This window comes from Delphinus delphis, chromosome 2 (assembly GCF_949987515.2).
Source record: "Delphinus delphis chromosome 2, mDelDel1.2, whole genome shotgun sequence".
NCBI classification, from domain to species: domain Eukaryota; kingdom Metazoa; phylum Chordata; class Mammalia; order Artiodactyla; family Delphinidae; genus Delphinus; species Delphinus delphis.
The window spans coordinates 74,298,580-74,320,159 of NC_082684.1; the positions used below are offsets into that span (position 1 = coordinate 74,298,580).

A 21,580-nucleotide genomic window follows, 5' to 3' on the forward strand; every position below is an offset into this window, starting at 1 on the left:
AGGCATTGGTAAATTGTGGCAGAACAAACCAGTGCATCCTCTGAAAGGAAAAAAAAAAAAAAAAAGCATCTTTACCCTAAAAGAAGGGATTATAGGACCTGTAGGGACAGACCAGAGAGTGGTTGGAAAACTGCCTCTCTCAGGGCAATATGGGGGGGCTAAGACTTGTGAGCCCCACGAGTGCCAGGGTAGTTTTGCCAGTGACTTCTTCAGGGTGTCATCAGACCTATACCTTGATTTGCAGCTTAGAATTCAGTACCGACTCACCCTACCAACAAGCATCGCTCCCCACCTTCCACTTACCCTGCCATCCTTCTTCCCTAAAGAACAGGGCACACATCTCCTCAGGTCCATAGCTTTGTTTTTCTTTTCTCGTTTCCTCACAGCCCCCCCTCCCCCCACCCCCACTCTGTCTTTTTGGAGAAAAGGGGAATCTTAGGGTCTGAATAGTACAAGGCACTGTGTGGAGAAGAAAGGCCTGAATATCTAGGGGTGAGTGATGCGGTGCAGCTGGGCCTGCCCCAGTACTCCTTCTGGATTCCTCTTCAATGCCTCTTTCCCTAGGGAGCCAGCCGAAGTTAGGTTCCATCCCTATTCTCTATTTCTACCCCTGTCGTAACACAAACTACTCTAGAGTTGCTTGTTAGTTGTCTGTCTTCTCTACTAGACAGTGAGCTCCACGAGAGCAGGCACTGCAGTGTTCACCGCTAGATCTGTAGCCCAGGGCAATGTGCCTGGTACACAGTCAACTATATAAATGTTTGATGAATGGAGAAAGGAAGGAAGGAAGGGAAGGAGGAAGGAAGAACCTCTCCACCACCACCCTTGTCCCAAGTAGACCCACAGTTGCCCTGTTCCATGCTAGGACATGTTCCATGTGCTGGGACCACATCCTTAGAAGATGTGGTCCCAGCCCTAAAGGCTTAAAATTTACATGTTTCTCAAACCTCATATCCACCTTTAGAAAAACAAAGTGCAAGGGAAATTCCTGTTTATTCCAAACCTCATGCTCTTTATTTTACCACCATAATCAAAAATAGATCTCCTGAGTTTAAGAGAGGTTCCCAAGTACAAGGAATTCTGGGAAGAATTACAGGGTTCAAAAGGTCTGAAGTCTGTTCTAATCCTAGCTCTGCCACCTCTACTGTGTGACCTCGGGTGAGTGATCTCCCCTCCTGGGCCTCAGTTCTCTTCCAGTAAAATGATGGGGTGGACCAGACCTTGTATGAAAATAAACACACTTCAGAGAATTCCTTGGCAGTCCAGTGGTTAGGACTCGGCACTCTCACTGCTGGGGCCCTGGGTTCAATCCCTGATCTGGGAACTGAGATCCTGCAAGCGGCCAAAAAAGAAAGAAATAAAGAGAGAGAGAAAAAGAAACAAAGAAATGAAGAGGGGGGGGGAGAGAGAGAGAGAGAGAGAGAGAGAGAGAGAGAGAGAGAGAGAGAGAGAGAGAAAGAAAAGAAGGAAAGGAAGGAAGAAAGAAAGAAAAGGACCTGAGTGCATTTGACTACCTACCCTGTTGTAATTGGATGGTGTCCTCCTTCCTAAATGCTTAGGGGCAGGGTAGATGCAGCATCTAAGTAAGCTGAGGGGAGGGAAGACAGTATGTGCCTACTTCTGTCTGTAAACGGGAAGGCCCAGGATGTGCTGCCCCTCGGGTGAATGGTCAGGGAGCGGTGGAAGGCTGAAGAGGGCCTTGCCACGATAAGGCCCTCCCCAGATGTGTCTTTGCCTCTAGGTTTGCAAAAGAGACGACTCCAAAGCCCCAGCATCTTGATGGCGCTGCCAAACATGACCCCCTGTTCCCCATTCAAACCCAATACACCCCCTCATGTCTGCCCACCTCCGTCAGAGGGAGAACCCAGGGAGAAAGAGCTGGTGGGGGGCAGAAGGTGGTGCAGCCTGGAAAAGCACTGTGGGTCCGGGCTTCCTGGAAGGGTCCCATTTCAAGCTTGCTCAGAAAGCACAAGTGGGGAGCCTCCTGGTCCCCTGCAGCAGTTTCTTAGGGAGGACAGTGGACTTGGTGGACACAGGCGTCCAGGCCCAAAGGCTTCCTGGCTTCAGTCCAAGCAGCTGGCAGGTTCATCCTTCTCCCCAGGGCCCCGGAAACACCACTTCCGGCCCTCCAGCCCCTGCTTGGGCTCTTCCTGGCTAGATGTCTCTGCCCAAGCCCGCCTTCCCTGTGCAGAGCTTTCTCCCTCCCTCACAACCCTTATTTTGCTCTCTCAGTCTCCATATCTATTTCTTCTCCCTCCTTCTCCTCCTCCCCTGCCTCTCTTCTCCTTGCCATCCCTCACCAGCCCCAGAATGGGTCTCCCTCCCTTTCTCCCTCTCCAACAGTATCTCCCCCTGCCTTAGCTCTCACCCCTGCACCTCTTTCTTTGTATTCCTCTCGCCCTCTCCCGGCCTCGCCAGCATCTCTCCTCCCCCCGCTGGCTTCGACCTCCCCCAGCCTCCCCATCTTCAGCTCAGTCTCCTCCCCCTGGCTCCTCTCGCCTCCCCTCAGCCTCACCCCACTCCCTGCCAGCATCCCAGGGTTTCTTTCCACCCTGGGGGTCTCTGTGCCTCTCATCCTCCTCTCTACTTGCCTCCTCCCTCATCGCAGGTTGAGCAGGCACCCATCCTTTTCTGCCCAGGCATCCCCGCCCCCCAACGCTATCACCGCCGCTGTCTCTTCCTCCTCGTCTTCTCCTCTCCCCACCCTCTCCTTCTCCCTGCCCCTTTAAATCTGCCTGGCCCAGCCTCCCCCGTGATGCTGGGATGGAGCAAACATTGATTTGCGCTGGGATGGAATCAGAATTTTGATTTTTTTTCCTCTCCCAACCATAAGAAGAAGAAAATAATAAAAACACCCCCTCTTGATAGCCCCCTCTCTCTTCCCATCCAGCTCCCAGCTCCTTTTCCTGACCTCCATCCAAGGCAGATTTTTTTTCCCTACACTATTCTCATCTCCCCCTACCCCTGCCACCACCTCGCGCGCCCCCCACTGCCTGCTCCTCCGGCTGGGGAGAGAGGGGACTCTCTCCTGCGGCTCCCCCACCTGGGCTCTCCGGGTTGGAGCAGTCTCTCCGGAAGGGGAGGGGGCTTGTCTTGCCTGGGCGAGGTGGGAGTGGAGGTGTCCTGCCATGGATGCTGTGCCTGGGAGGCAGCCTGAGCCCCAGTCCACATGGTGAGTAACCTGCCCCCTCCCTTCTGCCCGTCTGCCCATCCGCACCCTCGCCTTTCCCCTGCAGAGCCTCCCCCATCCTTTCCCCCACCAAATCCTCTGCCCACCTTGCTCCGATCTCCCCCCTATGTTTTCAACCCACCCACACCCCCGACCTTTGCCAGGGAAGCCAAAGAACCGGGGTAGGGGGGTCCTGACAGCAGCCAGGGAAGCGGGTGGCTTACGATTCTGCCCAGCCCCCTCCCAGGACCCCCCCCCCCCGCAACTGTCATCCTCACTCGATGCTTTGGGGTTCCAGGTTGGAGAAGTGGCACTCCTGCTTGGGGTTAGGACCCCAAGCCCTGGGAGGGGCCCTCTACAAGAACGGAGGATGGGGGAGCCCCGTGCCTCCAAAGCTTAGGAGCTGCTGGAAGATGCTGCTGAAGGGTGGGGGGTTGGGGGGCGGTGCTGAGGCTCCGGAGCCACTGGGCCAGGGAGCGACGGGCAAAGAGGAGGGGCCTCGCTCGCCACTTCCCCCCTCTTTCTCCGCAGCCACTCAGGATGAGGGTCCGGCCCTGCCTGCCCGCGCTGGGCGCCCCCTGCCTGGCCCCGGTCTAACTGCCCCCGCCCCCAGGCCTCGCCCGGCTCCCAGGCCCCCAGCCGGCTTCTCCAGCCCCAGGATGCGCTGAGCCACCGGGGGGCTGAGGCCGCGCCAACTACATGCATGTCCCCCGGGGGCAAGTTCGACTTTGACGACGGGGGCTGCTACGTGGGGGGCTGGGAGGCGGGGCGGGCACATGGCTACGGCGTGTGCACGGGGCCCGGCGCCCAGGGCGAGTACAGCGGCTGCTGGGCGCAGGGCTTCGAGTCACTGGGCGTCTTCACGGGGCCCGGCGGACACAGCTACCAGGGCCACTGGCAGCAGGGCAAGCGCGAAGGGCTGGGCGTGGAGCGCAAGAGCCGCTGGACGTACCGCGGCGAGTGGCTGGGCGGGCTGAAGGGGCGCAGCGGTGTGTGGGAGAGCGTGTCCGGCCTGCGCTACGCCGGGCTCTGGAAGGACGGCTTCCAGGACGGCTACGGCACCGAGACCTACTCCGACGGAGGTGCGGGGCCCTGCCCACTACTGTCTGTCTGCTCGTCCGCGTGCGCCTCCCCGCTGGCCTGCCCCGCGTATGCCTTCCCCAGCCATACAACCCCCGGTGCCCCGCTGTTATCCTACACGCCTTCCCTATCAATATGCGCCCCTGCGCCCATCTTTCTGCCCTCTCCTCCCATCATCACACACGCCTTCCTTATTTGTCGGTCCCCTGCCTGATTTTCCCTCTCCCCAATCTGCCTGCCCTCACCCCTTCCCTGTCTGCCTGAGCCTCACACCCCGCATCTACCTAACCCTCACACACACCCTGTCTGCCTGTCCCACACACCTCCCCTCTCCACCTGCCTGTCCCTAACACCTCTGCTCTGCCTGTCCCCTCACATTTCCTCAGTCAGCCCCTGACAGTTCTCTTTGCTTGTCATATGCCATCGATACACCCCCGTCAACCTGTCCCTCACACCCTCTGGACTGTCTGTCCTTCACACACCCCAGCCTGTCTGTCCCTCCCCCTTTCCCCTGTCTACCTGCACGGCCCTAATCCACGGATCTCCCACTCCCTGCCTGTCTTCCCTCTGCTCTTCCACACCTTCCGACCCCACCTGGCCTGTCCCCGGCTCCTAGTGCCCTTCCCCGACCTCCACGCCAGTTGCTCCCACCCGACTCTTAGGCTTCCAGGGGCGCATGGGGCTGGGGGTGGCAAGGAGCGGCGGGTCCTGACTCTTTCTCTCCCTCCTACCCCGCCCCGCGCAGGCACCTACCAGGGCCAGTGGCAGGCTGGGAAGCGCCACGGCTACGGGGTGCGCCAGAGTGTGCCCTACCATCAGGCGGCGCTGCTGCGCTCGCCCCGCCGCACCTCCCTGGACTCGGGCCACAGCGATCCCCCGACGCCGCCCCCGCCCCTGCCCCTGACCGGCGACGAAGGAGGCAGCCCGGCCTCCGGCTCCCGGGGAGGCTTCGTGCTGGCCGGGCCTGGGGATGCTGACAGCGCGGCCTGCCGAAAGCGCACCCCCGCGGCCGGCGGGTTCTTCCGCCGCTCGCTGCTGCTCAGCGGGCTTCGGGCGGGCGGGCGCCGGAGCTCCTTGGGCAGCAAGAGGGGCTCCCTGCGCAGCGAGGTGAGCAGCGAGGTGGGCAGCACGGGACCCCCAGGCTCCGAGGCCAGCGGGCCCCCGGCCCCGGCGCCGCCCGCCCTCATCGAGGGCTCGGCCACTGAGGTGTATGCGGGCGAATGGCGCGCCGACCGGCGCAGCGGCTACGGCGTGAGCCAGCGCTCCAACGGGCTGCGCTACGAGGGCGAGTGGCTGGGCAACCGGCGGCACGGCTACGGGCGCACCACCCGCCCCGACGGCTCCCGCGAGGAGGGCAAGTACAAGCGCAACCGGCTGGTGCACGGGGGGCGCGTGCGCAGCCTTCTTCCTCTGGCCCTTCGGCGGGGCAAAGTCAAGGAGAAGGTGGACAGGGCCGTCGAGGGCGCCCGTCGAGCCGTGAGTGCTGCCCGCCAGCGCCAGGAGATCGCCGCTGCCAGGTGGGCACCCGGTGCAGAGGCCGTAGCGGGGTTAAGGGGAGAAGGTACCCTGGGGATAAGGAAGGGGGCGATGCCTAAAGGAGGACCAAGACACAAGGCCTAGGGCCCGGTGGGGAAGAGCAGGCCTAGGGCCAGGCATTTGTAGCCCTGGGTATTTGAGGTGTTTATATCTGAGGCTACAGGTGGACGTGGGTGTAACTGTGGGTGGCTGGGTATTTGAGGAAAGCCCTGTTAGACTGTAAGCGTGTCTCAGTGTCTTTTGTGGGGATGTGTGTCGTTGTGTGTGGGAGTAGCAATGAGCGCTGCCTTGTGCCGGCCCAGGAAACCTCTTGGAACTCAGACATGTCGCTAGTCTTCCTCTTCTTGTAGCTGATCCGGCCTCCAGGACTCTGCTGCTGGGAGCAGCAGCCCCCAGCAGAGAGACAGGGAGCGTACATTAGTAACCACATCCAAGCCAGCCCACAGTCTGCTATCATTTCAGCCTTAGGCCTTGGGAAGGTCTAGTTTGTACAGCTGATCTATCCACCTGAAAAGATAGTCCCTCTCAGCTTTGTCTCTTCTGCCTCCCTTAACCCAACGGATAAAGGTTGAAGGGGAGGAGACTTGCCTATAAATGAAATTTTCTTTCTGCAAATCAGATTACATTTCATGCATCAGGAACCTCATTATCTAAAGCAGTGCAGTCCAGTAGGAATATAATGTAAGCCTAGTACATAATTTTGAATCTTCTAGTAGCTGTATGAAAAAATTACAAAGAAACAAATGAAATTAATTTAAATAATATATTTTTATTTAACCCAATATATCCAAAATATTATCATTTCAACCTAAAATCAATATGAAATAATTAAGGAGAGATTTTACATCCCCCCCCATTTTTCTTAAGTCTTTGAAATCTAATATGTATTTTGCACTTAGAGTACATCATTCAATTTAGACTCGCCACATTTTAAGTGCTTAATAGCTGCATATGGCTTGTGACTAAAGAAAACCAAAAATCTATTTGTAAGGAGTTCATAAGCCCCTGATTTATACAATTTACACATAGGAATTTTTAGATATTGGTTTTTCTTTAAAAGGGAGGGCACAGTTGAAGGATCTTGTTTGAATTTGAGAGTGTTTCAGAGGATGAAAAGTCAAGATATGTCCAAATATGCTTCAGTGAGTTTGTAAAATGGGTGACAAGGGGTGTGTGTGTGTGTGTGTGTATGTGAGTGAGTAAACAGGTCATATCCAGAGTAGATGCCTGAACCAGAGAATGTCTATCTGTAGATATATCCGAGTGTCTGGATGGTTAGAGTCCAGGGCCTTAAGCCAGGCAAGGGGGAGGGCAGAGCACCAGGGAGCACTTCAGGCTGGATGGGGAGTGGGCATGTGCAGGAAAAACTGATCTCAGTAGCCAGAAAGATCAGGCAGTGGGAGGAGGCTGGTTGGTCTCCCCAGCAACAGGCCTGGCAAACCTGATTGGCTGCTGGTTGCCATGGAAACAGCAGGGCCCCAGCAGTAGGTGCCTCTGCCAGGTAGCCTGAGCCTGGCCTGATGCCTGAGCACTGACTGGGTCTACTGGCTAGGATTTGAGCAACCATACCCTCCAAAGTCAAAAATACAGGACCTTGTCAATGTTGCAGTTTCTTGGCTGCCAACAGAACTCAATGCAACCCAAAACTGTGATCCTCATCCCCTGCCTTAAGCTCTGAGACCAGCTCAGTTTCAGGACAGGGCTAGGCATATAGATCCTGAAAGCCCTAAGACAGAAGAGCAGGGTTATCTGAGATCCCTCCATGCAGGTTCTAAAGGTCTTGACCCACCAGGTTTGAGGGGAGGAGGCTGACCATATCTCCCAAGGTATATAGAGAGGAAGTAGACCTAAGATGACAGGGGACACCATGACCCTTCTCCCTACCCCCATACCCAGATTGGTTTCTTAGACCAGATACAACAGGCCCAGGGCCAGAGGGAGTCATGGGTCTTGATGCATTCAAGCCCCTGGCAAGTATAGCTGATTACCTCTACCTCTGATCCTTTATGCCCCACCTTCAGTCAAGATTACAGAACTAATTTAGTAATTACAAGGCATCGGGGTGGGATAGGGAGGGTTGGAGGGAGACGCAAGAGGGAGGCGATATGGGGATATGTATATGTATAGCTGATTCACTTTGTGATACAGCAGAAACTAACGCACCATTGTAAAGCAATTATACTCCAATAAAGATGTTAAATAATAATAGTAATTACAAGGCATCTATGATTAACAGCAGAAGGTAAAAGGGAAGGGAAAATTGAGGAAACATCTGACATCAGATGGAGAATTGAGAAAAACCAGAGGGGAAAGGATTGATAATGCTTCAAGGTTACCTGTAACTAAGGAGCAGAGCAGGGTTGAAGGGGGGTTGTGGAAGGGAGATGAAGAGCTCACCTCTTAGAAGGTGTAATCACAATGGTGAGAAAGCATGCATGTTAGCAGGGAGAGGGAATAGGTAGTAGCAGAAAGGGGAGACCCACCCTTACTCCAGTTCCAGAGCTCAGAAATGAGGAAATGGGGCGGGGGGCAGTGGCAGTGATCGGGGGCAGGGAGAACGATGTGATAACAGAAGTGGCTGAAGAAAACAAGATGTAAAATTCTCATAACAAGAGGTAGCAACACAGCAAAGAGGCATAGCTTGTGAGCACCAAGCAGGTGCAGCCGCAGAGAGATGTGCTAAGAGAGTGAGGCCTCATTTGTCACTGGGAGGGAGCAGGACAGGGATGGAATAACAGAGTTGAGGGCAGTGGGGAGGGCCTGGCCCTGCAGCTGGAGGAAGGGAAGTGTTACTACTGGATGGAATGGTGGAGGGAGTGAGAGAGGAGCAGGAAGGTGTGATGACAGCAAGCGTGGCCCAGATCTAGGGGAGGAAACCGAAGGCCGGCTGCCCTGCCGGGGAAGGGGAGCAGCTGGCAGAGTGTGAGCAAGGGTGAGGAGTCCAGAGGTGAGCTCAGATCTGGGGGATGTGATGCAGTGGGGACCTGGGCTAAGGGACTGGAGTAGGTCTGTTAAGACAGTGTCCCTGGAACCCAACAGGGCAGCAGACGCCCTTCTAAAGGCAGTGGCAGCCAGCAGTGTCGCCGAGAAGGCTGTGGAGGCAGCTCGAATGGCCAAACTGATAGCCCAGGACCTGCAGCCCATGTTGGAGGCCCCAGGTGAGGCGTGGGCAGCCTGGGGCGGGGCCGGGGGAGGGGGTGGCTTCCTGGGGAGCTGGGGGGCCTGGGCATGGAGAAAGGGGAAGGGAATCCCTGCAGGGGACGGGGGCGGGAAAGGCCAGGGTATGAGGATCTACGGGGACAGGGGGTGGGGACCAGGCCCAGCTGTTTGAGGAGCGAAGTAGGAATTTATGAAATAGGGTCATAGGACTAGGGGGTTGGGGTCTGGCAATGAGAGGCTGTAAACCTGGGGGTACCAGAGTCCTGGGAGGCGCCCAGGCAGGGGGATACAGCTGTAGCTTCTGCAGCCCAAGGCCAGTTCGTCCCCTCTGATTCTTAGCTATCCCTGCCCCAGGCCGCAGACCCAGGCAGGACTCAGAAGGTTCTGACACAGAGCCCTTGGATGAGGACAGCCCTGGGGTGTACGAGAATGGACTGACCCCCTCAGAGGGCTCCCCTGAACTGCCCAGCAGCCCTGCCTCCTCCCGCCAACCCTGGCGACCCCCTGCCTGCCGGAGCCCACTGCCTTCTGGAGGGGACCGAGGTCCCTTCTCCAGCCCCAAAGCTTGGCCTGAGGAGTGGGGGGGCCCCGGTGAGCAGGCAGAAGAACTAGCTGGCTATGAGGCAGAGGATGAGGCTGGGCTGCAGGGACCAGAGCCCAGAGATGGCTCCCCACTCCTCGGAGGCTGCAGCGACAGTTCCGGAAGTCTTCGAGAGGAGGAAGGGGAGGATGAAGAGCCCTTGCTCCAGGTGAGGACCCCAGGGCGCTCGGAGCCGGAGCCCACAGCCTTGCCAGTCCTGAGGGGCCTGTCCTCGAGGGGTCCTGAAGCCGGGTGCCTGATGGAAGAGGCTGAGGAGGCTGCTGCGTCCGAGAGGCCCGCCCAGCCGGTGAGAGACCCTCCCCTCCCCGACTCTGCCCTGTGCCCTCTGAGTCTCCCATCCTTCCTGGTCCCTCTTATCAAAGCCTGGCCTCTCATCCTTTCCAGACTTCTCTCTGATCCCCTGAGGGGCTTTGATTTGCACTTAGCTTCCTTTTTGCCTGCCCAGTCTTGGACTATATCCCACCTCAAAAAAATAGAGAATTTGCAAGCTGGAAGGAACCTTAGAGACCTTCACGTCCAACTCCCTCATTTGACACACGGGAGGACTGAGGCACTTACAGTAACTCACCAAGGTTACGAATAATTAACAGTACAGCCAGAACATCTTTGCCTGCTCTCCTTTCATATCATTTCCGGCTCCTGGTTTCCTACTCCACCTCCACCCCCACCTCCACACTTTCTCTCTTTGGTGCCCAGAAATAAAAAAGGAAAAGCTTGTTCCCTCCCTACCCTGACTCTCCCTCCCTCTCCTGGGAAGAAGAGAAATAGGGAAGAAGGCAGAAAACAGGGAGGGGTGGAGTTTCCCCAGTACCCTCCACTCTGATTGGACTCCAGGCCTTCTCCTGTCTCCTAGCAACCACATCCTCACCCCTTCATCCCCTCTCTGCTTCACTGCAGTAAAGGCTGCTGCTGCCAACGTCTGATACTAAGGCCAGGCACCTTCTGCCTGGGCCACGTGCTGCAGGGAGGGGAGTGGAAGGAGAAGGGAGGATGGGCTGACTTGAGGGAGCTAGAGGGAAGGTGGGGCCCTGCCTGGGAGCAGAGGAATGTTTTGCCATCCAAAGCAAAGGTTGGAGATTTCCCTGCTCTGGCCTCTGAGGAGAGGTGCCTGGGACCCTTCTGCTTTGCCACCTCAGCCAGGGCAGGAAGGTGGGACCCGTCGCTGGACCCGGTCCTCAGGCACTGAGACTGCATTTCCCCCCATCTCTCTAGGGAGCTGCCAACCCGTTGGTGGTGGGAGCCGTGGCCCTCCTGGACCTCAGCCTGGCATTCCTGTTCTCCCAGCTCCTCACCTGAGGCTCCTGCCTGGCCTAGTTCTGGCTTTGGTTTGCTGCCTCTTCACTCCTCTGACCTGCCTTTTTCTCTTTTCTTCCTCCTGGTTGTTTTTTCTCTTTTCTTTCTCTTCTCGCTTCCCTTTCTTTTCTGTCCCCCTCTGGTTTTCTCTCTTGTTTTTTCTTTCCCTCTCTCCTTTCAGATTCTCTCATCCCTCCTGGCTCTGTCTCCGTCCTCCTCACTCCCTTCCCCACCCACCCCTTCTCTCTCCCTTCTCTCCTCTCTCTAGATTGTTTACATATGAAGGGCTTTTCTCGCTCAGAGTCGCTCTCTTCTCTGAGACACACAATTCTAAGTCAGACCATTGCCCCACACCCTCCCTGCCTTTTCTTTAGACCTGAACTTGGATGAGGGTTGGGGTTTGGTGTCCTGAGGAGTCTCCCAGAAGCTGAGCAGAAAGGAAGGAGAAAATGGAGAAGGGGTATACTCTAGACGGGAGAAGACTGTATCCTGGGCGAGGCACTGGCCGTGCTGCTGTGACTCCCTGACCCAAGGGGCCTGGCGTCCCTCTGAGGCCTAGTGATAAAGCTGGAGGGGGTGCAGCCTCCATCTCTGACGTTGGAGGATCCTACCTCACCTCCAAGCACTGAGCTAGGTTCTTCCCGAGCTCCATCCTTCCCTGAAGGAGATGAGGGGAAGGAAAAGTAGGATGGCTCCCCAGCATCTTCTCCCTCTTTCTTTCCTCAACAGCCAGCCCCTCATCCAACCCCCTAGGGTGGCATGCCACGTCAAGAGCAACGTGTAAAGGAAAGAGAATGTCCAATGCGGCCAAGCCCACCCTCTCCCACCTTTCTCTCTCCCCCTAAAAGTTTGTTTGGTTGGTCTGGACTCACGTGTGGCCTTTGATTAAATTTCTAAGGGACCTGAAGGAGGCATTTCTACTGCAGAGGGTTAGAGGCACCTGAGCAAGGACCCCACTCCCCAACTCTGGCAGTAGTGGCTGGGAAGGCATTTCTGGAGAACAAACCAGACAAGCTAATAAGAAATCACAGGGCAGCAGAAGCTGTTTAGTAGTCCCTAAGTGGGTTATATCCCTTCCCCCATCATATCAGAATCTTGTGAAATGGGAAACCAACAGAAGGAGGGGATCAAAGGAAGCCAGTCTCTCACACACTTTCCAGGCACAGCAGAGGTGAGAGTCAAACCCGGGCGAGAGGTGGGTGGAGAGCCCTGTTTGAGGTTGTGGCTGATCCCTGGTACTAGCTTTTCCCCTGGGGGCAGGAAGCCCTAGGAAGAGGGTACTGTAGGGTCCCCAGAGGATCTTTCCTCCCTCCCCTGCATGAGGCAGAGGCAAGCTGCCTGCCAACCCCCTCCCTCAAGGAATGGCCTTGCCTGGGAATGCCCACCACACACAAACTCTTCTTTTTTTCTAGTCAAACTCTGTTTACTCCTTGGCCTGCCTCCCTCTTCCTCCCCTCTCAACCTTTACTTCTAATTTGTATTTCATGGAATTTGGGATTGAAGTTAAACTACAACAGTGCCACCAACACCAAGTCTTGCAGGAAAAAAAATATACAAAGAAATTTAACAAAAAAAAATATATTAATAAAAAATTTCAAAAAAAGGGGGGGGAAATTGTCCTCTCCTTTGGGTGTGATGGCTTCAAACCAAGCTCTCAGAGGCTCTCCGGGTAAAGGAGCCCTCTTGGGGACCCCCAGGCCTGTTATTACACTCTCGCCGGCCCTAAATAGTTAAGAGTTCTTTCCCCTCAACTCCAAACCAGGAAGGCCTGAGCTAGAGGATTCAAGACTGCTCTGCCGGTCGGCTCAGGAGGGGCGGGGTCCCGTGATGGGGGCGGGGAGAGGGAAGGACCAGACCAAGTCCCAACGCTCGACGGGGCTAGTACCAGGAAGCGCTGTGGGGAGAGGAGCGGAGTTGAGACCGAAGCCAGGTGAGGCTGGCGTTAGGGCTGGCGTCCTGGTGTGGGGAAGCTGAGGCCGCCTGAGAAGTGAACGGCGGTTCCGGAGGAAGAAATAGCGCTGGGCTCTAGAAGGAAGGGAATGGCTAACCTAGAGATGGGAAACCAGGTGTACACTGAGGGAAAAGAGGTGGGGCGGGGGGGGGGGGCGGAAATAGGCGGGGTTCCGGCGCATGCTCGGTAGCAACGGGCGTGGAGTGGGGCGGGGACGCATGCGTAGTGGAGGTCTCCTCCCGCGGTGAGGAGGGGGCGGAATTTGGGGACCCGCGTGGGGAAAGGGCTCAGTTTTAGGGTAGCGGTGGGACCCAAGCCCTCAGGAACTTGGCACAGGGCAAGCCTGTGCAGAAAGGCCAGACGCTTCCAGCCAGAGGGTTAAAGCCCTCTCCGCTCCCGGGCTTTGCCCCCCAGGATGGTGGCGTCCTCGTCCTTGCTGAAGCTTCAGGATCTAATCCAGGAGATTCGTGAGGCCAAGACCCAGGCCCAGGAGCGGGAGGTGATCCAAAAGGAGTGCGCCCACATCCGGGCCTCCTTCCGCGATGGGGACCCTCTGCACAGGCACCGCCAGCTGGCCAAACTGCTCTACGTCCACCTGTTAGGCTACCCCGCCCACTTTGGACAGGTACCGGGCAGGGATGCCTCCCTTTTAAGTTTGATGAGAGAAGCTAGTGGAGCACCGTCTCGGACCCCCTCACCTATTTGTGTCCCGATTTCTTTATTCTACAAAGCTTCTGAGCCCTCACAGTATGCACCACAGACCTCCTTCCGCAGTATAACCCCAACTGGTCATCAGCTGGGCTGAACCCTTCATTCTCTGGCCAGCGCCATTCAGGGCACTTCCTCCTCTCTTCCCATCCTCCTGTTTCCTTGAAACTACCCACTAACTGAATCTCCTAGACCTCTCTTCTTGTTGACGGGAGGGTCATGGGATATGCTGCCCTCACAGATTAATCTGGTGTAAAGGAGGAAGATGGAAAAGGGACGTTAGTGCCTCTGGTTTCACCCCTGCCCCTTCCTGGTCTGCCCCCTTCCCTGTAGATGGAGTGCCTGAAACTGATCGCCTCCCCCAGGTTCACAGACAAGAGGTTGGGCTACCTGGGGGCCATGCTTCTACTGGATGAGAGGCAGGATGCCCACCTGCTCATTACCAACAGCATCAAGAAGTGAGAGAGTTCTGGGAAGCGCTTGGAATCAGGGAGATGGGAGAGTGGGGAACTGGGAAATCCCAGGGGGTTGCCTGCTGTAGGTACTGGGAAGGGCTGGGTTTTTCAGAGGCTTGACTGACCATCCTCCCAAAACTGTGTAGTGACCTGAGCCAAGGGATTCAGGCTGTACAAGGCCTGGCCCTGTGCACTCTGAGTGCCACGGGCTCTGCTGAGATGTGCCGGGACTTGGCCACTGAGGTGGAGAAACTGCTCCTGCAGCCTAGCGCCTATGTGCGCAAGAAGGTGAGATGGCAGGTTCTAGGCACTTGCGCCTCCAGAAACTGTCCCGTCTGCCACGTGGCAGAGGTGTGGAGGGCAGTCCATCCCAGAAGACCCCTGCCCCTTCTGAGACCCCTGACCTCTGCAGGCTGTTCTGACTGCAGTGCACATGATCCGGAAGGTCCCTGAGCTCTCCAACATCTTCCTCCCACCCTGTGCCCAACTGCTTCATGAGCACCACCACGGTAAGGCCGTGGGGCTCCTCGTCCCCTGCCTCAGCTCTGGCTGTGGACAGAAGGGAGACGTGGGATGGGAACAGCAGCTCCTGGGAGAAGGGTAGCACGTGCACACAAACACACGCACGCAGTAGACTCCCCAGTACTCCGGCCCACCACTCACTTCCCCCACCCTGACCCAGGCATCCTGCTGGGCACCATCACGCTGATCACGGAACTCTGCGAACGAAGCCCCGCGGCCCTCAAGCACTTTCGAAAGGTGGGCTGGTGAAGGGGCGGGCCCCGGGCCGGGAAGAAAAGGGCAGTAGGGTTGGAATGGGGCTGAAGATCGAGAGGATTAGGAAGGATGCTCAGACCAGGCACTGCCCTCTCTCCAGATGGTGCCCCAGCTGGTGCACATCCTCCGGACTCTGGTGACGACGGGATACTCCACAGAACACAGCATATCTGGAGTCAGCGACCCCTTCCTGCAGGTGGGCTGACCCTTCCCTGCTATATCCCTAGAACAAAGAGCTTAGTAAGCCCATGGCTAGTGGTCGCTTCCCAGAGAACACTTGGGCTCGGTCAGTGTCTTGGGCGGGAGGGTGGCAGGCACCAGGTTCTCCCAGGACCATTGTGGGGAGGGGGATGCCTGAAGGCCAGAAAATCCAGTTTGGTAACAATATGTTTAAAAAGCCTGTCCTCAAATCCCCTGGCCTCACACACCTCTGAACCCCTCCCAGGGCCCAAGGGACCAGTGGAGGTGGGGGGAGGGCCAGGGAGGTTCTCGGGAACCAGCCAAACCCCTCACAACGCTCTCCTCAGTGCTGGACTTTTCTCCTCAGCCCCACGACTCCTTCCCCTAAGAACCCCCCCCCCCCGCAACCTTTAACCCAATTTCAGGTCCAGATACTTCGTCTGCTTCGGATTCTGGGCCGGAACCACGAGGAGAGCAGTGAGACCATGAATGACTTGCTGGCCCAGGTGGGGGTGGGGTTGCCAGTTAAGTGTGTTGCTCTGTGATCCCACTGGCCCTGCGCATCCCTCACATGACCACTCACCATGCGGTGGCCATATGATAACGTCTCCATTTCCCTCTGGACCGGGATCTCCCTGAGGACAGGGACACAGTCTGTCTCAGTGCAGTAGCCCCTGGCACATAGCGGGAGCTCAGGGAACCTTGTTAGCTGTTTGAGGGGTGATATGATGGAGACCTTTCAGAGACCTGAGGAGAGGACGGAGCCCCTTAGAATGCATCTTCTCTCGCATCCACACAGGTAGCCACGAACACAGACACCAGCCGAAATGCGGGCAACGCGGTCCTGTTTGAGACGGTGCTCACCATCATGGACATTCGCTCTGCAGCAGGCCTGCGGGTACCCTTCCGTGTGCCCCTCCCCCCTGGGGCCCCTCCCACCCGCCCCAGCCAGGCAGAAAGGTCCTGTTCACTGGTTTCTCCTCCCCACCCTGGTCATCCTGTGCCACGCAGTCCCCACTCCTGAATGAGCAGGTTGCTCCTTCCCTGACTGTCCCCAACCTCTGCCTCCGTAGGTTCTAGCTGTCAACATTCTTGGCCGCTTCCTGCTCAACAGTGACAGGAACATTAGGTAATAGGCCCAGGTGTCTGGCTGGGCTGTGTCACTGAGCCCTGGGTCCTCTGCCCTCCTTCTTCCAGAGTCTCCGGATTCACCAGCCTCTTATTCCTATACCCAGGGCAGGACAGGGTGGGGGAGGGCTGACGGCCATGGCATGACAGGGCCTCTCCTGCTCTGGCCAGGTACGTAGCCCTGACGTCCTTGCTGAGGCTGGTGCAGTCTGATCACAGTGCTGTGCAGCGGCACCGCCCCACCGTGGTGGAATGTCTACGGGAACCTGATGTGTCCCTCAGCCGGTGAGCAGGACAGAGGAACGAGAGGGCGGGGCAGAGGGCCCAGCACCTGGTGGCCAAGACCCAGGCCAGCTCAGAGCAGCTGGAGAAAGGGGACTAAGGAGACAGGTGCCTGGGGAAGCGGGGGCCTGAGGCATGTCATAGGGTGACCTGGGTTACCTTGTATAAACACACCTCTCTCCTGCCAGGCGGGCCTTGGAACTGAGCCTGGCTCTGGTGAATAGCTCCAACGTGCAAGCCATGACACAGGAGCTGCAGGGTTTTCTGGAGTCCTGCCCCCCTGATCTACAGGCCGACTGTGCCTCAGGCATCCTGCTGGCAGCAGAGAGGTGAGGGGATGGGTGCCCAGGAGGCAGAGAGGGTGGAATCCAGGGACCGTCAGCACCAGGACTGAAGAGCCGTATGTCCCCTAGGTTTGCCCCAACCAAGCGGTGGCACATAGACACCACCCTACGTGTGCTGATGACGGTGAGGCGGGGGCTGGACTGAGAGCTGGGCGGGAGCATGCAGGGTTCACCACACTGACTCAGCCACGTTCACCCCTCCAGGCAGGCACCCATGTGCGCGATGACGCAGTGGCCAACCTGACCCAGCTGATTGGGGGCGCCCAGGAGCTCCATGCCTACTCTGTGCGCCGTCTCTACAGCGCCCTGGCTGAGGACATCTCCCAGGTACTGCTCCCACCACCAGGCCTGGGGCTGCCCAGCCCTTCCTGGGCCACCTGCTCCATATATCTGATTCCCAACTGTTTTTCCCTCAGGGTCACAGCTCTCTACTTAGCAGAGGAGACACTCAAAGACAGAGCCCTGTTTGTAGTTAGAACACCTGGACTTCTGTCCTGGCTCTGACACCTACTGTCTGTGCAACCACAGATGACTCATTTACCTTCATGCTAGGTCCACTCCGCATTCTACCCTGCCTATCTCCCGGAGCTGCCTTGATCAAATGAGATAGATAAAAGCTCTTTCTGCATGTATTAGGTTTTTTTTTTTTTTTTTTAATGTGGGATCTTAGTTCTCAACCAGGGATCGAACCCGTGCCCCCTGCATTGGAAGCATGGCATCTTAACCACTGGACTGCCAGGGAAGTCCCCCATAGGTATTTTTTTGGCTGCGTTGGGTCTTTGTTGCTGCGCGTGGGCTTTCTCTCTAGTTGCAGCGAGCGGGGGCTACTCTTCGTTGCGGTGTGCGGCTTCTCATTGCAGTGGCTTCTCTTGTTGTGGAGCAGGGCTCTAGGGCACACAGGCTTCCGTAGTTGTGGCATGCGGGCTCAGTAGTTGTGGTTCATGGACTCTAGAGCGCAGGCTCAGTAGTTGTGGCGCACGGGCTCAGTTGCTCCGCGGCATGTGGGATCTTCCCGGGCCAGGGCTCGAGCCCATGTCCCCTACATTGGCATGCAGGTTCTTAACCGGTGTGCCCCGGTTTTATTATTACCTTGAATGCTGAGTGAATTCACAGATGCCAACCAGTATAGCCCCCTTTCCATATTACTTTAGTAGGCTAGGCAGAAACCACCCACCCCTTTCTCAAGGGAGGACCCCCCGTCACTTCTCCCCATCCTTGCTGCACCCCTTGTGGTTAGGCCATGTAGGTTTGTTTTTGTTTTTGCATTACTTTCTGAATTTTATTCTAGGATACTTTTTTAAATTGAAATATAGTTGATTTACAATATTGTGTTAGTTTTAGGTGTACAACAAAGTGATTCAGTTATACATACATATTTTAAGATTACTTTCCATTATAGGTTATTACAAGATATTGAATATAGTTCCCTGTGCTATACAGTAAATCCTGGCTTATTTATTTTACATATAGTAGTTTGTATCCGTTAACCCCATACTCCTTATTTATCCTTCCCACTCCCCCTTCCCCTTTGGTAACCATAAGTTTGTTTTCTATGTCTGTGAGTCTGTTTCTGTTTTGTATATAGATTCATTTTTATTACTTTTTAGATTCCACATACAAGTGATATCATACGTTTGTCTTTCTGTGTCTGGCTTAATTTAGTACGATAATCTGTAGGTCCATCCTAGGCCATGTAGTTCTGAAACTTGGCCACCAGAGGGCAGAGGAAGCCCAGGAGCCAGGACAGAGCTGGGAGCGAATTAACAAAACTGCTCATAACTGCTCCCTGTGCTGAGGCCCCTCCCTTTCCCCACCCCTCCAAACTCCACCATCTCTGCACTGCCTAAAAGATGTCATGGGGTCTGGAAGTGAGGAGGGGACATAGACACAGGCCCATCATGTTTCTCATCCCATGCAGCAACCGCTGGTGCAGGTGGCAACCTGGTGCATCGGGGAATATGGGGACCTCCTGCTGGAAGGGAGCTGTGAGGAAACTGAGCCCCTGCAGGTAGGTCCTGCATTGAGGATACACTGAGGAGGGACATACCAGGGGAGGCAGGGCTGGCCCCAGGGTCACTCCCTGTGTCCCCCTGGAAGGTGGAGGAAGAGGAGGTGTTGGCACTGCTGGAAAGGGTGCTGCAGTCCCATATGTCCCTGCCGGCCACCCGAGGATATGCCCTCACAGCCCTCGTGAAGCTCAGCACCCGGCTCCGTGGGGACAACAAGTAAGAGTGGGTCCCAACCCCTCCCACAGAGCCTCTTCTTGGTGCCTCCATTGAGAGATGTCCCTTCACTGTGCCCCCCAGTTTCTGAGTTTCTGTCCAGGCCCACACCCCGATCCCCACTCCTCCGTCCTTAGCTTCTTCCTTTTTTTTTTTCTTTTTGCAATACGCGGGCCTTTCACTGTTGTGGCCTTTCCCGCTGCGGAGCACAGGCTCCGGACGCGCAGGCCCAGCGGCCATGGCCCACGGGCCCAGCTGCTCCGCGGCATGCGGGATCCTCCCGGACCGGGGCACGAACCCGCGTCCCCTGCATTGGCAGGCGTACTCTCAACCACTGCGCCACCAGGGAAGCCCAGCTTCTTCCTTTTGAGCCAAGAATCATGGGTATCTCCGTGGTCTGTGGGGCCTCTTCCTTTCTTGCCGCATCCTGAAGGTGAAGGGCATGGCAGACGAGCCTTCCCACTCACGCACCACCCTGCGGCCCAGCCGCATCCGCCAGGTTGTGTCCATCTACAGCAGCTGCCTGGACGTGGAGTTGCAGCAGCGGGCGGTGGAGTATAACACCCTCTTCCGGAAGTATGACCACATGAGGTGTGTGCGCCACTCTGCCGCAGTGTGGGACCCAACCCCTGGCCCGCTCCCCGCTGTCCCTTTCTGGGTGGAGGGGTCTCATCCTCACCTGTGTCCTTCCTCATCCAGTCAGAGCCTCCTACTCACAGTTCACTGAAGCTAAGTGGGCTTCCCACCATCCTTGTTCATCTGAAGGCCAGCAAGACTGTGCCACCTTAGGAAATCAGAGGGGCACTTCTGACCCACCATGTGCCCAGGACTCCCCGTGTTCTTACCCCTCCTCCCACGTGCCTCTTGCGCAAAGCCCAGGGTCTACCCAGAGGGATACACCTGCATTCCATCCTCCCAGGGCTGCCATCCTGGAAAAGATACCTCTTGTGGAGCGAGGTAGCTCTCAGGTTGATGAGGAAGCAAAGGAAAGCAAAGAAACAGCCCAGCTTTCGGAAGCAGCCCCTGTCCCCACAGAACCCGAGGTGAGGAGGCCGGGAGTCCCAGGGGGAAGAGCATGGTCCAGCTTCCATACCCAGCCCTGACACTTCTGCCCTCTCCCCTAGGCCTCAAAGCTCTTGGATCTGTTAGATCTCCTGGATGGCCCTTCTGGGGACGCCCAGCACCCTCCCCCTCTGGATCCCACCCCAGGAGGCGCTTTGATACACCTCCTCAACCTTCCCTGTGCTCCCCCACCCCCTGGTAAGCCTCAGCAAAGGGGAGATGTCTTAAAGAAGGGGCGGTGGAAACAGGCTGCTTCCCCTTCTAAGCCAAGGACAGGTTGATACCCTCTTCCCTGCTGTGTACCCCCATCACATCCCCATCTTAGTAAAAGGCTTCATTACATCATGCCAGTCTCCTCCTGGACACCCTCCAGTATCTTCCCTTTGTTCCAGACTTCTTACCCTGGCCTGCAGGCCCTGCTTCCTCCCTGCCCACCTCACATGCTTTCCCACTACCCGCTCCACTGGCCCCCTCTCAGCTCCTCAGGCCCTCTCACCTCAAGCCCTTGGCGTTCCTATTCTTTTCACATGGAATGTCCTTTCCCCAGCACATCAAAATGACTGGCTCATTCTCAACCTTCAGGCCTCAGCTAAACTGTCAGATGCCTTCCCCTACCTCTCCTATTTCAGTTAGTTCCCCCCAGTTATCCTGGCATAGTTTGCTTCCTTCAGAGCACCAATTACAGTCTGTGATTGTCTTTCTTGTTTATTGTTTCTCTCCCCCCGACTAGGCTGTTAGCTCCATCAGAGGCCGCATCTTCTCCACTCTGTCACTAGCATCTCGAGCAGGGCCCTGCACCCAATGGGTGCTCGTTTAATTTTTATTGAATGAGTGAACCGTTATCTTCAGCCCATACGCTGAGCCACTTCTTTCTCCCTGCTGTAGCTCCCATCCCACATCTCAGAGTGTTTGAGCGCGAAGGACTACAGCTGGATCTTTCTTTCGTTCGACCCCCTGGAACCCCTACTTTGCTGTTGATCACTGTCACTGCCACCAACACCTCAGGGGGTGATGTCACCCACTTCATCTGCCAGGCCGCTGTGCCCAAGGTTTGTAGAAGACTGGGATTCAGAGGTGGCCTCGGTACTCTAGGAGAAAAGGCCACTAAGTAGAGGAGGTGGGTGGGGGAGAGGATGAGATGAGAAGGGAGTGACTTGCAGAGACAGGCACGTGGGGAGTTATGGGAAGAGGGTTGAAAACTGTTGGGTGTGGAGGGGTTACCTGAGCCCAGCCAGCTCCCTGCGGTGTGCTCCATCCAACCTCCTGTGTTCAGAGTTTCCAGCTGCAGCTACAGGCTCCCAGTGGGGACACAGTTCCAGCTCAGGGTGGCCTTCCGATGACCCAGCTCCTCAGAATCCTCAATCCTAAGAAGGTGAGCTCCAGGAGCCCCTCGAGGCTAAGACCCAGTGAAGGGGGAGTCACTGGCGCTTACCCTGGTCTCTGCTCTCCTATTCCTAGGCCCCCTTGCGGCTGAAGCTGCGCCTCACCTACAACCACTTTGGCCAGTCGGTGCAGGAAATCTTTGAGGTGAACAACTTGCCTGTGGAGACGTGGCAGTAACTCGGCCTCCACTCACAGCCTGAAACCCTCCTGCGTCCCCAAGCCCAGGGGAGCCGCTATCTGAGGACAGCCA

At 56.5% G+C, this 21,580-nt stretch overlaps 2 protein-coding genes across 6 annotated transcripts; both read left to right on the forward strand.

Annotated features, from left to right (window-relative positions):
• The first annotated feature begins 2,446 nt into the window (after positions 1–2,446).
• Positions 2,447–11,078, forward strand: JPH4 (junctophilin 4). 2 transcript variants are annotated; one of them, XM_060004822.1, is made up of 6 exons: positions 2,458–3,172; positions 3,701–4,251; positions 4,995–5,766; positions 8,825–8,943; positions 9,299–9,831; positions 10,758–11,078. In XM_060004822.1, exons 2-6 carry the CDS (start codon positions 3,873–3,875, stop codon positions 10,839–10,841), a joined length of 1,887 nt encoding a protein of 628 aa, XP_059860805.1. In that variant the 5' UTR covers positions 2,458–3,172; positions 3,701–3,872; the 3' UTR covers positions 10,842–11,078. The 2 variants fall into 2 exon arrangements, with proteins under 2 accessions (XP_059860804.1, XP_059860805.1); XM_060004821.1 differs by lacking the exon at positions 10,758–11,078 and having other exon boundaries at positions 2,447–3,172; positions 9,299–10,128.
• A 1,634-nt stretch (positions 11,079–12,712) lies between these two features.
• Positions 12,713–21,540, forward strand: AP1G2 (adaptor related protein complex 1 subunit gamma 2). 4 transcript variants are annotated; one of them, XM_060004817.1, is made up of 22 exons: positions 12,713–12,768; positions 13,204–13,414; positions 13,831–13,955; positions 14,099–14,240; positions 14,365–14,461; positions 14,635–14,711; positions 14,830–14,925; positions 15,335–15,415; positions 15,709–15,807; positions 15,983–16,038; positions 16,209–16,322; positions 16,508–16,648; positions 16,733–16,787; positions 16,868–16,990; positions 18,582–18,671; positions 18,761–18,888; positions 19,372–19,476; positions 19,805–19,928; positions 20,010–20,145; positions 20,833–20,996; positions 21,221–21,319; positions 21,406–21,540. In XM_060004817.1, exons 2-22 carry the CDS (start codon positions 13,205–13,207, stop codon positions 21,505–21,507), a joined length of 2,364 nt encoding a protein of 787 aa, XP_059860800.1. In that variant the 5' UTR covers positions 12,713–12,768; position 13,204; the 3' UTR covers positions 21,508–21,540. The 4 variants fall into 4 exon arrangements, with proteins under 4 accessions (XP_059860800.1, XP_059860801.1, XP_059860802.1 ...); XM_060004818.1 differs by lacking the exon at positions 15,335–15,415; XM_060004819.1 differs by lacking the exons at positions 12,713–12,768; positions 13,204–13,414; positions 13,831–13,955; ... (2 more) ...; positions 14,635–14,711; positions 15,983–16,038 and having other exon boundaries at positions 14,879–14,925.
• The last annotated feature ends 40 nt before the right edge of the window (positions 21,541–21,580 follow it).

Bases quoted from the DNA above. Each gene is read 5' to 3' on its own strand.
- JPH4 (XM_060004821.1), top strand. From the start codon at position 3,873: ATGTCCCCCGGGGGCAAGTTCGACTTTGACGACGGGGGCTGCTACGTG. The intron at 4,252-4,994 runs GTGCGGGGCCCT...CGCCCCGCGCAG, and splicing joins CGAGACCTACTCCGACGGAG to GCACCTACCAGGGCCAGTGG. The intron at 5,767-8,824 runs GTGGGCACCCGG...GGAACCCAACAG, and splicing joins CAGGAGATCGCCGCTGCCAG to GGCAGCAGACGCCCTTCTAA.
- AP1G2 (XM_060004817.1), top strand. From the start codon at position 13,205: ATGGTGGCGTCCTCGTCCTTGCTGAAGCTTCAGGATCTAATCCAGGAG. The intron at 14,462-14,634 runs GTAAGGCCGTGG...ACCCTGACCCAG, and splicing joins GCTTCATGAGCACCACCACG to GCATCCTGCTGGGCACCATC. The intron at 16,991-18,581 runs GTACTGCTCCCA...CATCCCATGCAG, and splicing joins TGGCTGAGGACATCTCCCAG to CAACCGCTGGTGCAGGTGGC.